We start from the raw sequence: 20,822 nt of genomic DNA, 5'->3' as shown, positions 1-20,822 counted from the left end.
ACTTCATTTTAAGTGCTTAAGCTTTTTGATTGCTGTTAATTTTGGTTGATCATATAATTTCAGTTCATAGGGTCTCAACCCATTTATATACAATGAATTGTCCTTATTTCTAGTCGATGTGAAATGGCTCTGATACCATGTTACAAAATGGATTTTAAACCTAATTTAATCCCATAAAACCGGTTCATAGGATTGAGGTTTGTATCCATTTATATACAATGAATTGTCCTCCTCTCTAGTCGATGTGGGATCTCCATCATATATTTTCATCTTTATGGACTTTTGATATTTAATAGAAAAATAAATAAATTTAGATTAATTTTTGGATTTTAGGTAAATTTCTCTATATAACTATTTTATAAATTAATCAGGGATGCATGAAATTTTTTAGTTACTTTGGATTTTAATAAATTAAGGGATACATGTAATTTTTGAATTAATCTTTGATTTTAGATAAATTCCAGATTTTTTATTAAGGGAATGCATGTTACTTTTGAATTCACTTTTGGATTTTAAATAAATTTCTATACAATGATTATTGTAATCATTTTATAAATTAAAGAATGCAAGTCACTTTTGAATTAAACTTTATATTTTGGATTTCTGTATAATGACTGTTTTAATCATTATATAAATTAATCAAAATTAATTATATTAAGGGATACATGACAGAAATAACCGTACGGTACAGTTAGACAAATTGTTTTTACGGCTTGTAAGTACAAAGTTTCTGACTAATACATTATCTATTGGATTTTTTTATTAATGATATAATATTGTGCGAATCTTTTATTATTTGTTTTTGTAAAAATATGCTATAGCGATATTTTTAATAACTATATTAGTGGAATGAAGTATATCTTAATTTTATTAAGATTAGTCCATGAAAATTTAGTTAATCATTTTGAATAAAGTTTTTACAAGATTTAAGCTTGATTCCTTAAATAGGCATCAAGTGTAAAAATATGATTGATGACTTTGGTAAGCTATCTAATTATGAATTTTATTATGTTTGAATAAATTCATTTTGAAAAATAGAAACATAAAAAATGGTTTTTTATTTTTTATAAGTAAAATAATTATATAGTGAAATGTTTTCATCTCTAGTTAATGTGAGATTTTCAACGCACCCCGCACGCTGAGAGTGACAACTCGTACGTGAGATAACATATTATAGGTGGTCCGATAAAGGCCCTATAGGATGGCCTGATAAACCCAACAAACACTCGCTAGGATAGACTCAAAATGACTCTGATACTATATTACGAAGTGAACTTTAAGTTTAACTCAACCTCATAAAACCGACTCATAAGGTTAAGGTTTACACTCACTTATATATAATGAAATGTCTACATCTCTAGTCTATTTCTAGTCCATGTCGGATCTCCAACATTATTTCTCATAAAAACTATAGGAGAAAAATATTCATCAAAAAGTACTTTTTATGGTAAACAAATCTGAATATTTTTAAAAAAAAATATTTAAAATAAATCACTTGCTAAGTCAACACTTTTTCTAAAATTAAAAATAAAGACACCGTTATATAATAGATGTCCAATTTAGGTTCCCATTCTTTGCCATCTTAACTTTAAACACATTAAGTAATTAAAGAATCAGAATCATTAGACGTAGATAGCATATTTTTCTCTCATATTAGCATTGCTTAAAGTTTAAGCTTTAAATATTAAATGTGTGTTTTAGTTTTATTTATTAAAAATATAAATTATCAAATCTTTAAAGAACTGTCCTAATTTATTGATTTTAATGTGTAATTGGGTACGAAACACTGCGTATAGACTAATAATATAAATATTCCTTCAGTATTTCACGTAACCGTGATAAATTACAAAACCGTTTACGAAATAAGAGTAAATTTAAGAAATTGCATTGATCAATATATGCAAAAATATATGAAACTAAATAGTACATTTGTAGTATTATCCTTTTATGTATTAAATACAATCACGCATTAAAGAAAAAAAGAGAGTATAATATAGGTGAATTATTAATAATAAAATCAATACAATTCAATTATAGTTTAATAGACCAAACTAGTTCAACAACTTTATTTATTCCATTTTGAAACACTCTTATATATTAAATATTTAAGTTTAAATGAATACAAGATCGAAGATACAAATAAATGTTTTCCAAATTTTTTATTAGACATGTTTTATAAATTTTAATTTGTAATTCAAAATTATTAAAGAATATTTAGTTTATGTTAAATTATCTAATATTCATTTAACGAGTTTTGATGATAACAAACAATATAAGATGTTTTAAAGTCTTTAACCAAGTTATTTCATCTACGACTTAAACATAAACAATCTAAACGGTTTATTAAGATTAAAATCTAGTAAAAGGTTTTATAATATTAAAATTGTTATTTGCTCTCTCAGATTTAAACTTGTTAGACAATCTTGGTATTAAAAACAGTAAAATCAAAGTCTACAATTTTAAAATGTTAAACAGTTTCACAAATTAACATGTTAGACAGTTTAACTATACTAAATATACTAGATGGTCTCACAAATTAACATGTTAGACAATTTTTTTATGTTATATTTACTAGACTGATAAAAACTATTTACTCTCAAAACCAGAATAAAAGAAGATGAAATCTCATAAAAAAAATTAATGATCGTAGAGTCTAGTTTTATGTGTCTCATTAAAAGAGTTTGATACTAGAGTGTTGTCTTAACGTTGATAAAACGCATTTTAAAAACTCATGATGGAATATATTATACAAACTAGCTTTTTTCCTTTTCAAACTCTAGCCTCACTCTTATTAAAAACGAAGACAAATAGGTTGAATTTGTTGCCAAAAACCTAACTTTCTTTATAAACTTTTTTTTTCACATGACAAAAGGGACATCTCTCCTTTACACTCATTTTCTTTTCTTAACGACTTCTTTAATTTTATTATTTATTTATTTTGTATATTTTTGTCTTATCCGTAAAAGTTCAATTTGATATTTAATTTTTATGATTGAAGCAATTCAATCTTGTCCGTCATTTGGATAAAGGGTGTCAATTTCATAAATTCTAAATGTTTTGATTTAAAAATAAAAACTATTTTAATCACCACTTTATTGATTTTTAGAAATAATGATTGTAATTAAATAAAAATGGTATTTTACTTTTAATAAAGGTTTTAACATCGACAAACTATAAATTTGTTTTTTAATTCACATTAAAATTTAGGGTAACTTTATTGCCAATATGTATATAATTTATTCAATTTGATATTTTTATTATTAAAAATATTAATTAAATATTCCAACTTTTAAATTAGCATTAATTTAGGTTTTTTTTTTATCACAAATATTGTTAATGCAAGTCGCATATAAAAAAAAACATGCCTAACAATTGGTGAGCACTTGCTTGAACAATGTACTCAAAAAATATTGTAAAATGAAATGGAAGTTACAACTATTTGAAAATAGAATTAGCATAGTTGTGAAGCCTGATCTGCTTTAACTTATCCAAACAGGACTTGTTAATTAGATTAGTTCGAGTTGATGATGGAATAAAAAATGTATCTGATTTGCTCAATTGAAATTTTGTCTCTGAGATTACCTGCTCCAGGTTGATTATTTTTAAAATAATACATATTTATCTTTTTACTCGTTTATAAAGTTGTGTTAAAAAATATATACAATTGTGTCATTACTAATAATTTTATTCTAGATATTAGTTTCTTTATTATAATAATATTTTTACTTCTAAATAGATGAATGCCCTAAATCTTAAACCTTAAATCTTAAATGTATTTATACATTTTAAAATATAATTTTGGATCCAGAAATAAATTCCGTAATATAATATATTCTATAATATATTCTGGAATGCACATTTTTTTTGATGTAATTCTAGATTTGAAAATATATCCCAGAATGAATAATCCAAAATACATAGATGTAAAGGGTAAAATTGGAAATTTAATTTTTGTGGTGGTGCATTTATGAAGGTGTGGAATGCAATGGCTGCCAACATGACATTATCACATAGAAAAAATCACAATAGTCCCATTATGAGCCATTCAACTTGTTTCTCCTAGTGACAAAATAATGTGTTGACACCAACCAAATGTTAGAATCTAACTGCAAACAAGATATGAAAAGAATCCTAGGTTTCTTTATTTCTCACCATAGATTTTCGTTTAGAATTTCCTTCACCGAAAAAAAAACACAAAATATTCCTCCCCTTGAAAATCATGTAAATGTGCCTTGGGAAAGACCCTGGAAATGTCACAAAAAGTACAAGATAAACACAGCATATGAGGCATTATGCCAGAGAGGCTGCTCAGTGAAAATGATCATCTTGTAATCCCCTGTGGATGAACACGTATAATTATGTCAAAGAATTGAAGGCCTATAATGTTAGGCTTTCAGGGTTTGCAACGATTTTTGAGAATGTCTGAAGGAATGCAGCCAAGTCAGCCCCATAGATTATTCGGTGGTCAGCAGTTACATTTACCTGATAAAGAAAGTTCAGTCTTAGTTACGCCATCGAAGTTCATCTAAAGAAGATTCAAAACTGAAGACAAAGATTATAGCAAACACAACTTCATGTTCAAATTTTGCAGACCGGCTTTAAGAGTTGATTGACTCGTCCAAGGAGGTCTTTGACACAATAGACCATGATGCTAAGTTTGGTGTTGTTAGTACCAGAAAAAGATATTCAGAACGAAAAGTATTTTAAGCATAGCAAGTTGAATGCACCAAAGATCTATGTAAGTTAAAAGGACTACCAACCTCTTCTCTGTTTGGCACACAAAAATCAAGATACAAGTCACACTGATCTTATTTTAGACATTTATTGTTAGATCCAAGTTCTAGAGACTGTATTTTACTTTGATTGCATGCTTAAACAACTAAGTATAAAATATAACTATGCGCGTATCAGATCATGTCAGACGCAAGAGATCCAAAACTAACCCATCACACACAAATTGTATGGTTGGATAGATGCAAACATTATTTAATATATGTTTCATTTGACAGATGCCAATGATGTGTACATGAGTCGTCTAATAAACTTTTGCTTGAAGAGACGCAAGCAAGTGTAGTTCCATGTGTTCCAAATAATACCCAATGTTAAAGAGTGACTGACGAGTTCTTTACTCTATAAAATTATCTCACAAAAACGAGTTCTTATTTGTATAACTTCTCATTTGAGAGTTTTCCTTGTATCTTAAACAATTTGTTGTAGCGAAGAGTGAAAGTAAGAGAATATTTGAGAAAACCATAATAACTTGGTAAAAAATAATATTGTCATAATTGCTTAACTTATGTGAGCGGGTTAACTACTAGAATAGGTTAACTCATCTTTTGTATTACCTATCTGACATCTATGTGTGGATCATCACATCTTTTTGTATGTTATTGATGTAAGAATCCATACAAATGAATGAATTAGCTAAGAGATAGTTAAGGTCTCCAAGACATTTTTTCATATTTTCCATTCTTAAGTAATACTTGTGTTCTTTATTTGAGGATGAGATAAAGTAACAGCCAGAAGTTACTTTCTGTACTCAGTATAAGCCAGAATTAACATAAAAAATACTTATAATCAGTTTGATTAGTGAAACTTAAAGGTTGTAAAGGAGAACTAGATATAGACAATGTTAGAGTGAATTAATATAAAAAGGAAGTGTTTTTGTGCTTCTGCTATTACACTTTCATATGCATTCTACTATCCTTCACAAGTTATTTGCGAAAACTGTTATACAAACTGTCTACCCTCTACTGTCTTACGAAAAACTTTCAAAGTATTTATAAGCTCTATTCTATTCGACCCCACCCTGTTAAGCTAACATGTTACTTTCATTCAGCACTACGGTAAAGACAAGGAACCTTTTGCGTAGGATTAGATAAACTGCTCTATCTTCTTGTTCAAAGAAATGCTGCTATCATAAATTTCAGAATTTTTAATAAGGTTCATTCAACTATGCATACAAGTAGGGAAAGGATTCAAAGTTTCTTGCAGGCACATATTGGCTACGGCAAACACTATTGTCGATTACTAAGAGAGTATACACAATTAGAGTTACAGACTTTGATGGAAAAAATACCCAAAATAGCTCTGTTTTCCTTATATTCAGTTAAGAGTAAGGGGCTAAAATAGACTAGCTGCCTTTAGAAACCATGATCTGGCTCAAGAAGACAATTTTCCTTGAAATACTAACTTAAAGGATGAAAAAGAAAAACTTGAGATGCTCCAAAACCACCTTCAGAAGGACATATTTGTTCATTGACTATGACAAATAAATAGCGTTCAAAATAATTTTAAGTATAGACTTTCAAAGCTATAATTACTATCTTCACATCCCAGTGAAGCCCTCAATTTTGTTAGCAGTGAATTGGGTAAAAAGAATCAGAACAGAAACATTATACAGAGAGGTTTTGTCATTAGTGGTATGTCCCTTTCTTAATAAAAAAGGAAATTAGAGGTATGTCATCAATGTGAATTAATACAATAGTGGAACTCAATAGTTGACAAGAAACAAAAATCAAGTCCTGACATTTACTGTTCGTCAAGTAAGATGACACGGCCTATGCTGTAGTTTAAGATACATCTTTAGCCACTAAGAACCAACTAAGCCATGAGACTACAGTTTCTGACATCTAGCATGATAGAAGCCCAGTGAAAAGTTCACAAAGGTGATAGCTTTTATGATGGAGAAAATGGAAAAGTTCCAGATACAATTGCAAGAGCTTTGGAAAGCTACAGATCATGTTTTTTATATATGATGGTTGCAGCTTGGAGTCTAAGAAATGAGACTTCAGAGAAAAAGTATCTTATTTTTCACAGTTATGATTGAGGTCCAGCTAATAATTTAAATATCATACGATGTCCATAGAGTTAATCCTTCAGGATAACAGCATGCAAATGCAAATTAAGGTTAGGGTATGCCTTCTGACTAATATAGTTTTTTTCCAGAACAAATGTTATGCAAGATTTCTTGGCTTCACATATGATAAGTATTGTGCATTCAGGAAAAATATGACTATTTTTTGCATAAAACCAAAACATTGTTTCTGTGTTCACCTAAGGATAAGTGCCTAATTATAAATTATAGAAACTTGTCGATGTTAACCTAAAAGAAATTTAAAGAAAAAATTATGCTACTCACCAGCATTTTATTTTTTACACTAAAAAAGCCATCGTTTTCTGCCAGAACTGTAGGTTTTGAAGTGCCAACCGCCATGATAGCCCCTAAACATAAATGGAAAAGTTTTATCAGAAAAAAAAATAAATCAAAGGTCAAGTTGCCACTGATACAGAGTCTCAGTCTATTAAATTAATAGCACAAATTCAAGATTTCACTGGTCACCTGGCCTGGAGGAAGTATGGCATCGAACCTGTCAACTCCTAACATTCCCAAATTTGAAAGTGTGAAAGTTCCTGAAGACATATCAAATATCACAATTAAATCTATAGATTAGAAGATTCCAGTTCCACAGAGAAACAATACTAAAGACAAACTATCAAGAAACCTGAATTGTATTCATGAGGTTGCAATTGCTTGGAACGAGCTTTTTCCACTAGTTCTTACCATTTTTGTGACAAAAGATACAAGTCCAACTGTAACAAAACAAGTAACCAACCAATTAATTAGGGAACTGACATACAATTCTATATTCAGCGAATATCACTCTGATTCAGGATAATTCTCCAATTCACCAATCACATACCTTATCTACATCCTGAAGAACCAGGGTAATCAAACCACCATTGATTGCCACAGCAACAGCAATGCTAATGTTACTATTATAGGCAAAGTTCTTCCCATCTTTGCAAGAGGCATTCACCACTGGGTGCTGAACCAGTGCCATTGCAGCCGCCTTGGCGAGTATTGCAGTCATTGTCACACCCTTCGGTTTCACCTGAAAATACATCAACAGCAGCAAAAGCAAAATTTATAAAACTTGAAACTCCATATTCAGTTTCAATAAAATTGCAATTACAGTGCCAATACTATGTTTTTTAAGCCCGAGTATTGCACCTGTAATTGATTGTAATTTCAGTAATCACATCGCAACACCAACCACACCCTCATACACAATAACACGACAACCAAATTACAACCAAAAAATTCAATAATCACAATGTAATTTAAAATCTTAAGACCGAGAAGAACACTTTAGTTAAAATAAACTTCTAAAAGAGCATTTAAAGGAGAAGAAAATATAAAGAATTAAGACCATAAAACGACTCAAACTTTTTTTGTAAGTTAAAATCAACTAAGGGTTTGTTTGGTTGCACGACCTTAAACATGTATATACCAAAATTTTCTCGTCACAAATATGATCCTTTTCTGTCTGAACATTTTCTGTTATTGAATCAGATCCTATGATCCAAGCAAAATCAACTTGATCGTGGATGCAATTCAGTTATTTTCTCTTTCTTTTATGAGCATACCATACATGTAAACAGCCAAACTATACATTCTTACCTCCTTTTATCGTGTTTTACTGATTGTCAATAGATTCTGTTTCATGATATCACTAAAGTCTCACGAGTGTTGTATCATACATGCAATCCAGGCAGCTGCAAGCTGATTTAACCCATGAAAAAAGTTTGATCAAATTATTTTTTCCTTTGAATTAAGAGTTTAGTTCACTTTCAAATTTATTGAAAAATTGACACTTAAAAAGCATACCTTCTCATACAGAGCGTCAAGTGCATCAGTGGCCACTTGGTACCCAACACGGAAAGTTGGCACAGAGAGACTCTCCTCCATGTTCTTCGCAACCGCAGATTGCATTGTCGTAAAGGCCACAACACTAGACCCGGAATTGGAGCTGAGGCGGCTGCCGGAGCCGCCGGAGAAGCAGAAGCATCTTTTGGCGGAGATGAAGCCACTGCCGCTGGAGCAACATTTTTCTCCGACTGTGTAACTCCGGCGGCTTTCTCCACGTCAGCAGGAGAAATCCTCCCATTCGGACCACTCCCCACGGCCTTCCGCGGCGCGTTAGAGACCTCCGTCACGGCGCCGGAGAAGGTTCGGACGCAGTTGGAGGGCCTTGGCCTCGGCAACTTCGGCCTCGGTTTCGGCGAGGAGGCCGTCGTAGAATGTCTCGACGTCCATGTCGGCCTTGTCGGACTCAACGACGACGACGTTGTCGCCTTTGGAGAGGACATCGCCCTCGGACTTGACCCACGAGACGATTTTACCTTCCGTCATGGTGGAGCTGAGGGCGGGCATGAAGATCTCCCTAATCCTCGACTTCACCGACAGGAGGAGAGGCGGCGGGAAGCGACGGTCGATGAGAAGGAGAGCGTGGTGGGAGGGGAAAAGGGAGAAGGCATTGTGAGGAAATGGAAGGGTTTGAAGGAAAAGAAGGAAGAAAGAGTGTGAATGTCAAAGATTGAAAAGGAGGGAAATAGAGAGAAGGGAAGAACGAAGGCGGAGAAGACGAAGGACAGTTGGTTGACAGTTAGAACAGGTTCACTTTGTTTACTTCGCCAACCATCTCTCCCGGCTCCTTTCACATTGTGATGACATTTTCACTTTCACATCCTACTCCAGTTAAAAAATGTTTTTAATAAAAATATAGATAAAATATAGATAAAATATAATATATTAAAATAATTTTAAAAATTAAAAATGATTAAAATATTAATATTTAATGGGGATGTAGAATGAAATCATTTTCTTTTAAATTATACGGATAATTTCACAATTACTAAGCTATTTAACCACATTAAATTTACATTCATCTTATTTTAAATTGTTTTAATTTTTAAACGTTTGATAGATTATTGTCTGATGAAGTCTTTAACAATAATTAAGAATATAAAGAATAAAATATAAATGACAAAATATTAAAAACATAAAAGTAACTTGTTACGCGTATATTTTTTTAATATATTGTGAATATCTCTTAACTTTTTTAAATATATTTAATTTGAATAAATTGAAAATCTCAAGCACTCTATTTTAGTGTCACTTATTATTATGACTGTATTTTTGAATTAGCTTCTTAAACCGATTTGAAGTATAAAAAAAAATTACAAGATTGTAAATTCAATTTTGAGTCTCTACCACGAGTAAGATGAAGATACTATAATATCCAAAATTACAATTCAAGTATCAAAGAACAAATGCATAAAGCTATATGAAGGGGTCGAATCTCAAGAACAAAATTAAGACAAAGTCAAGCAACAAAATACATATTGGTGATCTTGTTGAAAATACTGAGAGAAATTGTAGTTGTAACCTGGAGAAGAATAAATTCTAGTTGTAACCTTGAAATGTGAGAATACTCGTTGTAACTTGGAGATGTGATAATACTCGTGTAACCGGTTGGTCAGTGAAAACTCTTAAGTAGTTGCTAAAGGGGATTGGACATAACCCAGATTTAGGTGAACCAGGATAAATTTCTTGTGTTGATATCTTATTACTCCTGTTGTTTTAATACTTTAAATTTTATTGTTAGACAATCTGTTAGATGTTCCAATAAAAGATTTGTTAGATGATCTACTGGAATGTGTTAGATAATCCACTAGACGATCTACTAAATAATCCAATTATGAAAATAAAGTCTGAGACTCCGTTCAACCCTCATTCTAAAACCAATTGTTTCTAAAACCAATTGCACCTATAATCTTATAGTCTCCAAATATAAAAATAAAGTCTGAGACTCCGTTCAACCCTCCTTCTAAAACCAATTGTTTCTAAAACCAATTACACCTATAATCTTATAATCAGAACATCTCTCAACGTATGATATTTGCAAAAAGAATTAAATATTAATTAAAACACAATTCAACCTTTGCTGTTTTTCCTATTTTCCTCCTACAATATTTGGCAAAAAGGAGTTTGCGGTACACTTGACTTCCCCAAAACATCACTTCATAACGTCACATTATTTCTTTACAAAATGACACCCATTTAGTTTTCCCATTTAAAACCAAGTAATCAATTATAATCTTACTATTATACAACTGATTCCTTAATCTTGAATTAGAAGCAAAATGCAAGTTAGTTGTATCACCAAATTATCCTCCACTCAAAATACGATAAATCATTAAATTAGTGTTTGGACAACCACTTGGGTTGTCTTGTTGAGTGACTCTCTAATAGTAGATTATATGAAACAAGAGGTTACTTAGGTCAACTCTAGGTCTAAAAAAACATAAACGATAATGGATCATAAATTACGCCAAATTTAACTAAGCATATTCCACATAATTACATGGAAAGAAACTCTCAAGTTAGATAAAATCTAGATTCATAAGACCTATCATAAAAAAAAACAGTGGAACTATTAATCATATTTAGATATAAAAAGACATATTGAATGTTTCTAAGTAAAGTTCTCTCAGTATTTTTGTTAGAAAAAAAAAATTAATAATAAAAAAAACCTTGATTTGGTTTATTTTCATAAATTCTTTCTTTTTATCTTCTTCTTACCAAACCACTTTAAATAGAAAAATAATAAGATAAGTAGGTAGTAATCCCTGAATTATATATCTAAAATGTAATATATATATATATAATAAAGAAACTACAAAAGGATGAACAATAAGCAAATATCTTTCAACAAACTTCTTTCATCATGTTATATATTATTTGTATTTGCTTGGCATACCACACAAATAGTATCAGTTATACCCTCTGGCCTCACTCTATTTGTACTTCCTTTTCCAATTTAGTGACAGGGACATGATAATGAAAAGGAAGAAAAAAGTGTCCAAAATATTAACTATACACTGTTCATGTCTCTATTTGATTGACATGAAAGAGTTATTACATGATTCATAATCACTGCATATTTGTAAGTTCAACTGATCTTCTCATGACAGATAATCAAAATTTTCAGTTTGGTAAAAAAAATTAAGAAATCTCAATTTCATGTTAAGTGAACATGAATTGAGATCTTGTAAAATGCAATAAATTCTCAAAAAAGTGTTAGATATGCCTCCAAGGTCTTTCTGCTAGGCTCACACACTCACTGTGTCTGTAACAATCCACAAGATGATCAATGGTCAATCCTGCAGCTTGCATGAAAGAGTGCACAATCACAGGACCCACAAACCGAAATCCACGTTTCACCAAGTCCTTGCTAAGGATCTCTGCTTTTGGACTCCTCAATGGAACATTTCTTGGGTATTTGTATCTGTTAATTATTGGTTTATGATTTACATAACCCCATATGTAACTACTGAATGATCCACATTCTTTAACAATCTGTCATAAACACCACTAAGTCAGCTACCATGAAGTTGAAAGTATTCAAAATTTGCATTTAGATGATTGAAAGTGTTTGATAAAGTGAAAATTTTAGCTCTCCAATGATTTGGAATTGAAACAAATATAATTTTCTTGAGTAAGGACAGGTTCACAGCCATTTCTTTCTATACAACCATCCTATAACCATTTTTATTAACTTTCTAAAAAATAATTTGATTCATTCAGTTTGAAAAGAACATTTTATTGAAAATGTGTTGTGTTACTTGTGTACTTGCCTTTGTTATGCATTTGGCATTGTCTACAATGCACATGACTCTGCTATCAGCTAAAGAAAGTGCTTTGTTTGATGCAATTTCAACTATTTCCTTTTCCTCCATTTTGGCAACAGTGTTAGCATCAAATCCAGCAAAAACTTCTCTGTGTCAATTTTCAAACATTGTACAGAATTATAATGTTACTTTGATGCATAGAATTATGAATTTGTGCGAGACAATGATACCTAAGAGTTTCCTTTCTTTTCAGAATTTCTGTCCAATTGTAGTCCATGAGCAATCCAGACATTGCAAGCAGCTCAAACAATTTGCTGTTTCATGGTTTACCCAATCATCAGGTCAAGTAAACCACACGTCTTCTTCATTATACTAATATAATTATTAGCATTAAGAAATTTAGAGAGAATCATTGTGAATTAATAATATATTTAATTTTCCGGTTCAAAAGTGTTTAAATGAACTCAAATCTTTAAGTGTCTTTATTTATATATTTATAGTGAGTAACGTATTTATAACTTCGGTTTGTTATTTTTTAATCTTAATTAATATTATCTAATATTTAATCCTTAAATTTATATTTTTTTTATTAATTTCAATCTAGTAAATATCTTTTTATTTTTATTCTTGGCAAAGATTATTTAATCTTTAAAGTTTATATGTTCTTCAATTGATCTCAAGTAGCACCAGTAGTTGGAAATCTCACATCGATTATAAATAGTATTTCATAGTCTATAAGTTAATGTAAATACTACAAAAAAAAGAGATTTTAACGAGGGTTTATTTTTACATTATTCAAGGTTAAAACATTTATTAAGTCATTTATCTATGGTTGCAGTTTCTCCCGCTAAACCATCATTGAGGAACGTATTCTCCTGTGTTTTTTTAAACCTCAGAAAAAGTCTTTCAAGACCTCTGTTAAATACTATGGGGTTTAAGAACCTTTGTAAAATATCATGGGTCTCAAAACCTCCGTTAAATACCATGAGTTTAAGAACCTCCATAAAATACTATGAGTTTCAAAAATTTTGTAAGATGACTTACCGTTTGAAATAACCTTCAACCCTATTTCCCACCACCTCTAATGATCTTCCTGACTTCACTCTTCCACCATATACACACTACTCTCTAGCACAAACTTATTGGTTGCCGACGAGATTCCTAGTAAGGAATCACAATTCAGCCACACTTATGTTTATTATATCTAAGGAGGAAAAACATTAAATAAGGAACTACCTTCTTCTTACTTCAATATTGCTTATTCCATCACCTTACTCTCCCAACTTGAGTCACAAGCTGTTACCTAACTCGACAACAACTAGTGTTTATCATTGTTTTATATATCCTAAATAATTTCATTATCTATCAGATGTGGGTTTCAAAGTCATGTGTGTTCTTAGCTAAAGATTGCAAGAACATATTACGATGAGAAATTAATTTTATTACCATCTCACTTTCACAGTGAATTAATTATTAGATACATTTTAAAATAAAGACCTTAATTTAAAATATTTCAAAATTATGAGAATTAAATATTAACAATTATAACTAAAACTAAAATATGTACATCAAAAGTTAAAACAAAACAAATCAGGTTTTTTTGAAGTATGAGCTCGTAACAAAAAAAAAACTAGAAATTATATAAATCAACTACCATCAATCATACAAAATATGCAAATATTGTTGAAATACTTATTATTCAAGATTAATTGTTGAAATACATATTATCCAAGGTTATTTTACTGAGTTTTTAAAATAAATATTTGAAACATTACAAATATCACCACAAGAAAATCATCAGATAGAAATCAATTTTTAGAGACCAAAATAATTAGTTACAATAGTAACTAAATTAGAGACCATTTTAGAAACTAAAAAAAAAAATTGGTTTCTAAATTAGTTTTTATTATTGTTAAATGGTTTCTAAATTGGTATCTAATTAGCAACCAAGGTTTTAACTACCAATTATTTAGATTCTAAATTTGGTAGCAAAAACCTTGGTTTCTAATTAGATACCAATTTAGAAACCATTTAACAATAATAGAAACTAATTTAGAAACCAAAAATTTATTTAGTCTTTAAAATGGTCTCTAATTTAGTCACTATACCAACTAATTATTTTTTGTCTCTAAAATTGGTTTCTATTTCATGATTTTCTTGTAGTGTATATTTGTAATGTAAAGCTATACTTTCAAAATTTTAGAGAATTTAGTTATAAAATATATTATAACTATGTAGTTTTAATTATTTATTTATAAATAGATTTAATTATATTTATTTATTGAATTTTAAAAAATTTGGAGTTTTTATTGAGGTTATACAATAAATCTTTGGAATTTAATGAAAGTTAAACTAACCTCCGTTTTTTTGTTGAAATTTTAGAGTAAACCTTTCGAACTTACTGAAAGTTAACAAAACTTCTATTTTTTTGCTGAGATTTTAGAATAAACCTTTAGAATTTAACAAAGGTTAAAAACCTCCGTTATTTTGCTGAGGTTTTAAAATAAACCTTTGGAATTTAACGAAGGTTAAAAAAACCTTCATTGTTTTGCTGAAGTTTTAAAATAAACCTTTGAAATGTACCGAAGGTTAAAAACCTCTGTTATTTTGCTGAGGTTTTAGAATAACCTTTGGAACTTAACTAAGGTTAAAAAAATCTCTATTAATTAAATCAATTTCTAGGGTTATATTAACCTCTACTAAATAACCTCCGTTAAAACTTTTTTTTTTCTTGTAGTGAAACATCATTTTATAAGCTGGTTTTGTAAAGTTGAGTTAGACTCACATCGACTATAAATAGAAATATTTCATAATATATATAATTGTGTAAACCTCATCTTATAAATTGGTTTTGAAAAGTTGACTTAAACTTAAAATTTATTTTTTAATATTAGTAAATATCCATTTATTCTTATTCTTGACTAAGATTTTAGATAATTTTATTAAATTTCTCTACTAATAATTAATAAATTCTATAACCCATATAAATTACATTATCTATTAATTGAAAATCATACTACCAATACATAAAGTAAAAAAAACAGGAATTGAAATGAAGAGAGTATTTTTCACTTCTTAGAACTTACTTGTCATCATAGGCTGGAATTCCCCAGCACTCATCATGAAATTCTATGTAAGCATTATCTGCGTATAAAAACCCTAGATCAGTTTTGCCAGGAAATCATGTACACAATTCTATGTTTTTGGACCATTATTATGAAAAAGTTACCCAAGAATGTACTCAAATATCATAAATTTACAATAATTTATATACTATATTCAGTCAAAAATTACATTAACTCTTTAATATTTTCGTAAAATTGGCTAGTATGATTGAAAAAATAAAATATTAAGCACGTTGATTTGAAAGAAAAGTATAGAGTGGAAAATTGAGGGTGCAAAGAGCAATTTTCTTAATTGAGTGACAAAGAAAGTGACAGAAATTGTCAATTTTCGTAAAGTCTCTCTCCTATTTTATTTTGCATTACTCATGAAGAAAAAACACCGAAAAAATGATGTTTTTTAAATTATTTCTCACTCATCATTATAAGAATTAATCATATTCGTGTCAAAGTAACATTATTTTAGTATTTAAAGTGAAATGTTTTAGAAAAAAAATATTTTATCGTAAACAGTATTTTACATTTTATAATATAAAAAACTATTAATGTATAAATAAATTTGCAATTAATTAGTTTTAGTTAGTTATTATTTTTGTAAATAACATTTTTTTCTTTATTTTGATCACATTTTCTCATCAAACTAATGAGTATTTTTTTTATTTTTTTTATTTTCATTCTTGGCAATCGAACATACCTTAGATAGAACTAAATAGATGGAAGTAGAACCTCTAAATGTGGAGACAAAAAATTCAAAACTGTAGAGAACTAGCATAATAAGTGGTATAATTTGGTAATTATTTTATTATAATTAATTCTAACAATATTTGCTACATTTATTACATGGGCTAAGTTGGTGTTTTACACTTCAACCACTCTACTGAAATAAAATGTTGTGACTTTGTTGACCACAGTGCTGCAATTTTATTATCACCTCTAACAGCAATTAATTAAGCTAAGCAGCAAAAAATATCCAAATTTGTAGCCATGATTTTACATTATTGATATTGAAGTGAAAACAACCTATTCTACTGAAGTTGTTGAATCTTGGTTATAAAATAATAGAGCTTTAGGTAGAAGGACTTGCTTTCAGATTAAATTTGTTTGTTTTATTTATCCCATCAAATAATCGTATCCCCCAACAAAATGGTTAGACATTTTAGTCAAAAGAAGTGACAAGACCAAAGTGCAAAAAAATGTATTTATTGTCACATTTCATTGTTAGGTTTTCTCTTCATCAAATTTTTCTTATAAAAATTAAATATATTTTGTTATAAGAAAGAAAAAAAATTATCTATCATACAAATATTGAAATTCGTGATTATTTGTAATAAGAAAATTATTAAAATAAATTATTGTGAGTTTTTTTCTGACATATTTTTATATAAATTCATTCTAATAATTTTCATTTAAAATTCTAAAATTAAAATTAGAGATAAAAACTATTTTTTTTGGAAAACACATATTTAACCATCTTTATAATCACTTAAAGAATAAAGAGATATATAATCACTTAAAGAATAAAGAGATAAAAAGAATAAAACTTATCACAATTTCACACCAAATATGAAGATAAATAAATTGATTTTGGAAGTTTTATATGTTTTATTGAAAAAAAAGGCCTCAACATGTTGAAATCTAAACCCAACCAAATTAATTCAAAATTTGCAAAGTTGTAAAAATAAAATAAAATAAAATAATGTATGACAAGATTTGAACCCAAAATTTTATGGATATAAAATAAAAGTATTTTTGAGAGCTTTTTCTATATTCAAAATAACTTTTAATGAAAAAAAAAAGCTCTTAAAAGTTTCTAAAAAAACACTTGTGTCTGTGTGTATGTATCCAAACATGCACTATGTGAACTGGAGTGGACCATGAAAATGATAAAATAAAGATAAGTTGGAAATGAAAGTGATGATACCACTGTTCTTGGTGATCCAGTTACATCGTTTGAACTCCCCGGGCTCAGTGGGTGGTGAAGTTGGTGGTTGGTGGTGGTGAAGAGGCTTAGAAGCTGTTGAAGGTTCTCTTGCATGACGAGGTGAAATGAAACGCAGAGCCAGAGAAATCTTGTCATCGAGAGGAGTCAAAGAATCAGCCTGAGAAGAGTCGTTTGAGTTTTGTGACAGAGACAAGGATATGGAAGAGAGAGACAGAGAAGAAGAAGAAGTGCTTTTGTGAAGGCCAATGGGGTAGACTTTCTTGAGGTTTCTGGTGAAGAAGTTGTGGTTCACTGTTTTCTGCGTCTCTTTCACAGTCCTGCACTTCTCGAGAGCATGTCTTCGAACATTGGTTTTAGACATGGTGGGGAAGAGAAAAACAACGTTGTTGAAGGTGGGTGTTGGGGAGGGTTGGGAATGGGAATTAATGATAAAAATAGGGTTTTATAAAGAGATTGGTTGCTGTTGAAGGGTGATTTTCATGCAGAAGAAAGAAAGGATTTTGGGTCTTGGTTTTCAAGCAATGTTTGTTTACGATGGGAAACACATTTTATTGATAATGATGGTTTTGTCTTTGGCCCACGCAGATATACCAAATGTTGAGATTACCACTGCATCTGCCATGGATCAAACACCAGAGAAGAGAAGATAAACAAACAAAGAAAAAATTACAGAGACACATGATTTGGTAGGTGTGGGATAAGAAGAAAACAAATGATACAATTTCCACTTTAAAAAAATCATTAAAAAGATACTTAAAATTTATTATTAATAAAATGTATAACTAATTTATAAATTGATGTTTATTTAGTATGGTTTTAGCTACTAGTTAATATAGATGTAAAATTGATAGATGTGATACTTAAAATATTGATAACTAATTATATATTAAATTAAAAATTAATTTTTTTATTAATAATAGAAAGTAATTTTAATATTAATAATTTGTTTAATATTTAACTTAATTAATATAATAATTAATGATTTTAAAAAAATGTTTTTATTTAATGATATTTTAGTGTTTATTATATTTATATTTAATTGAATTTATATTTTTATGGCTAAAATATTGTATAACATAATCAATAATCAATTATATTATGTTTTGTAGTATTTTTATGTATGAAACAATAGTAGAAAATCTCATAATCAATTATGACAATATTTTTTTAAAATTTAATCCTGTATTGTAAAAGATAAAATAAAATAAATATATTAAATTTATTTGTTTGCATTTTTCACTTCTAAACATCAAAATAAACTTTATGTTAATCAATAGTTGATTATATATAATTTGTTTTGTAATTCTTTTAATTAGAAAATAATAAAAGTAAATTGAATTCTTTTCTTCATTGCTTTTCTTTTCTTTATTAGGGTAATTTGAATTCTCACTTTCTTTTATTATTTTTTTTTTCTCTTTACCAAAAGTACCACTTTTTACCGAAAACTCTAGATAGGAAAACTCCATTGAATTGTTCGTCGTCTCGTGAGAACAGGTTTTGATTAGACTGTCAATTATGTGGAGATTAAGATTGAGGCAACCATGGTTTCATAGTCAAACAATTTATTTAGCCTAATCATTCAACGTAATAAATGAGAAGATTTTTGCGGGATTTGAAAATGATGAGTACGAATTTAGCCGTTAAATCTTACGTAATTAATCAATATTAAAGCTTAAGTGAATGATAAATATTCCCAAATAAAAGTATTGCAACTTTTTTATTATTTGAGTGTTCAATTATAAGTATGGTTTATAAGGGGTTTTGGTGTAACATAGACATACGGACACTATACGAATATAGAATATAGACATGATATACGTATTCGGACACGAAGATACGTAAAGACACAAATCTATATATTACATAATTATGAATTATATAAATTGACAATAAATATTTATATGTATGTTTCAGTTTTTTTTTTTTTTTGAAACAGGAAGATGTTTTTCATGACTGGTTCAAAAGAATTTGTTCTTTATTTTTATAATCATAATAAAAATTTATACAATAAATTTGATTTTTTAGAAAATTATTTTATTTATTCTTTTTAAAATTGTGTTAGAACCGTGTTAGAATTTTCAGAAATCCAACAAATATTTTTTGAATTGAACACTTCACCGATAAATGTCTTACGAATGTTGACACATATACGTGTAACGTCATTTAAGAGAAGTGTCCGAATCTCATAGAATTTTGATAAGAAAAAGCAGTGATACAAAATATAAAAAATAGGAGCTATTTTTATTTGAAAGAGAGGTAAATATTGATGATTAAATCGAATTTAAATAAAAAGATATTTAAACGAAACAATATAATATTTTAATGTAACACTTCCACTACATGAAAAAGCAAATATAATTTTCAAAATTTAGTGTGAATGGATATTACTAGAGTAAGCTAAATTAATTCTAATGTTAAACAAAATATTTATAATTTTTTAGTAATGTATTTTATATAAAATCATTATAAATTTTAATATTATGTTGTAAAAAATCTATACATCCGTTAAGTAGATGCATGTGAAAAAATATTTCTAGAAAAATATATTGAAATTGACTTAACCAATTATAATAATATTAAATATATTTTTATTTAATAAGTTAATATCAATTTGACCTATATGATAGTATGATTATCTTATTTAATTTTATTAATTATTAATAAACATTTTTAAGCATCATCATAATAGATGCTATAATATTTTATTATTATTTTTAACTGAAAAAAATATGTTAATAATTAGATGGACGTTATTTATATTTTAATTTTTTGATAAATTAATAAAATTATCTATATTTATTGAGATTAATAAAATATATTTTTAATATTTATTTAAGTTATTGTTGAAGTTAATTTATATATTATGAATCTGTGTCTTTGCAATAACAAATCATTCTTTTTATTTAAATGTATATATATAAAGATGACTACTCTTTAATTAAAAAAAAATCTCTCTCACTTTCTGTATAAATCTCTTCACACTCATCTCATTCATCCACATTCATCTTCTTCATCCACATTATTCTCTTCATTTCCTTCATCTACGCACATATCCTTCATCCAAACTCATTTCTTCAACTCACAATTATCTTGTTCATCCACACTCATCTCCTGCATCAATGTTCATTGTCTTCATCCACACACATCTCCTTCATCCACATTCTTCTCCTTATCTCCTTCATCCGCACTCATCTTCTTCATCCAATACAATTTTTTTTCAATTTTTTATATTTTATTTTGATGAAGATAAAACATTGTACACAAATTTTTTGTTTTTTTTA

The 20,822-nt window shown here is 28.6% G+C and overlaps 1 protein-coding gene and 1 pseudogene across 1 annotated transcript; both read right to left on the bottom strand.

The window, feature by feature from the left end:
- Positions 1-3,924: 3,924 nt before the first annotated feature.
- On the bottom strand, positions 3,925-9,373 carry LOC137806314 (dihydrolipoyllysine-residue acetyltransferase component 4 of pyruvate dehydrogenase complex, chloroplastic-like; annotated as a pseudogene).
- Positions 9,374-11,552: 2,179 nt separating this feature from the next.
- On the bottom strand, positions 11,553-17,976 carry LOC137806313 (uncharacterized). Its single transcript, XM_068606352.1, has 5 exons — positions 17,521-17,976; positions 15,564-15,621; positions 12,708-12,791; positions 12,484-12,625; positions 11,553-12,205 (listed from the first exon to the last, which is right to left on the bottom strand). The coding sequence occupies exons 1-5, from the start codon at positions 17,900-17,902 to the stop codon at positions 11,927-11,929; spliced, it is 945 nt and encodes a 314-aa protein (XP_068462453.1). The 5' UTR covers positions 17,903-17,976; the 3' UTR covers positions 11,553-11,926.
- Between the last annotated feature and the right edge of the window lie 2,846 nt (positions 17,977-20,822).

This window comes from Phaseolus vulgaris, chromosome 3 (genome assembly GCF_000499845.2).
Source record: "Phaseolus vulgaris cultivar G19833 chromosome 3, P. vulgaris v2.0, whole genome shotgun sequence".
Lineage (NCBI taxonomy): Eukaryota > Viridiplantae > Streptophyta > Magnoliopsida > Fabales > Fabaceae > Phaseolus > Phaseolus vulgaris.
The sequence above is the reverse complement of the archived record's forward strand: the minus strand, read 5'-3'. Positions and strand labels throughout refer to the sequence as shown.

Excerpts from the sequence above, each read along its gene's own strand:
- LOC137806313 (XM_068606352.1), bottom strand. The coding sequence starts at position 17,902 with ATGTCTAAAACCAATGTTCGAAGACATGCTCTCGAGAAGTGCAGGACT. Across the intron at positions 15,622-17,520 it reads CTGGATCACCAAGAACAGTG|ATAATGCTTACATAGAATTT; the intron begins GTATCATCACTT and ends TTTTATACGCAG. Across the intron at positions 12,792-15,563 it reads ATTCCAGCCTATGATGACAA|CAAATTGTTTGAGCTGCTTG; the intron begins GTAAGTTCTAAG and ends ACCATGAAACAG.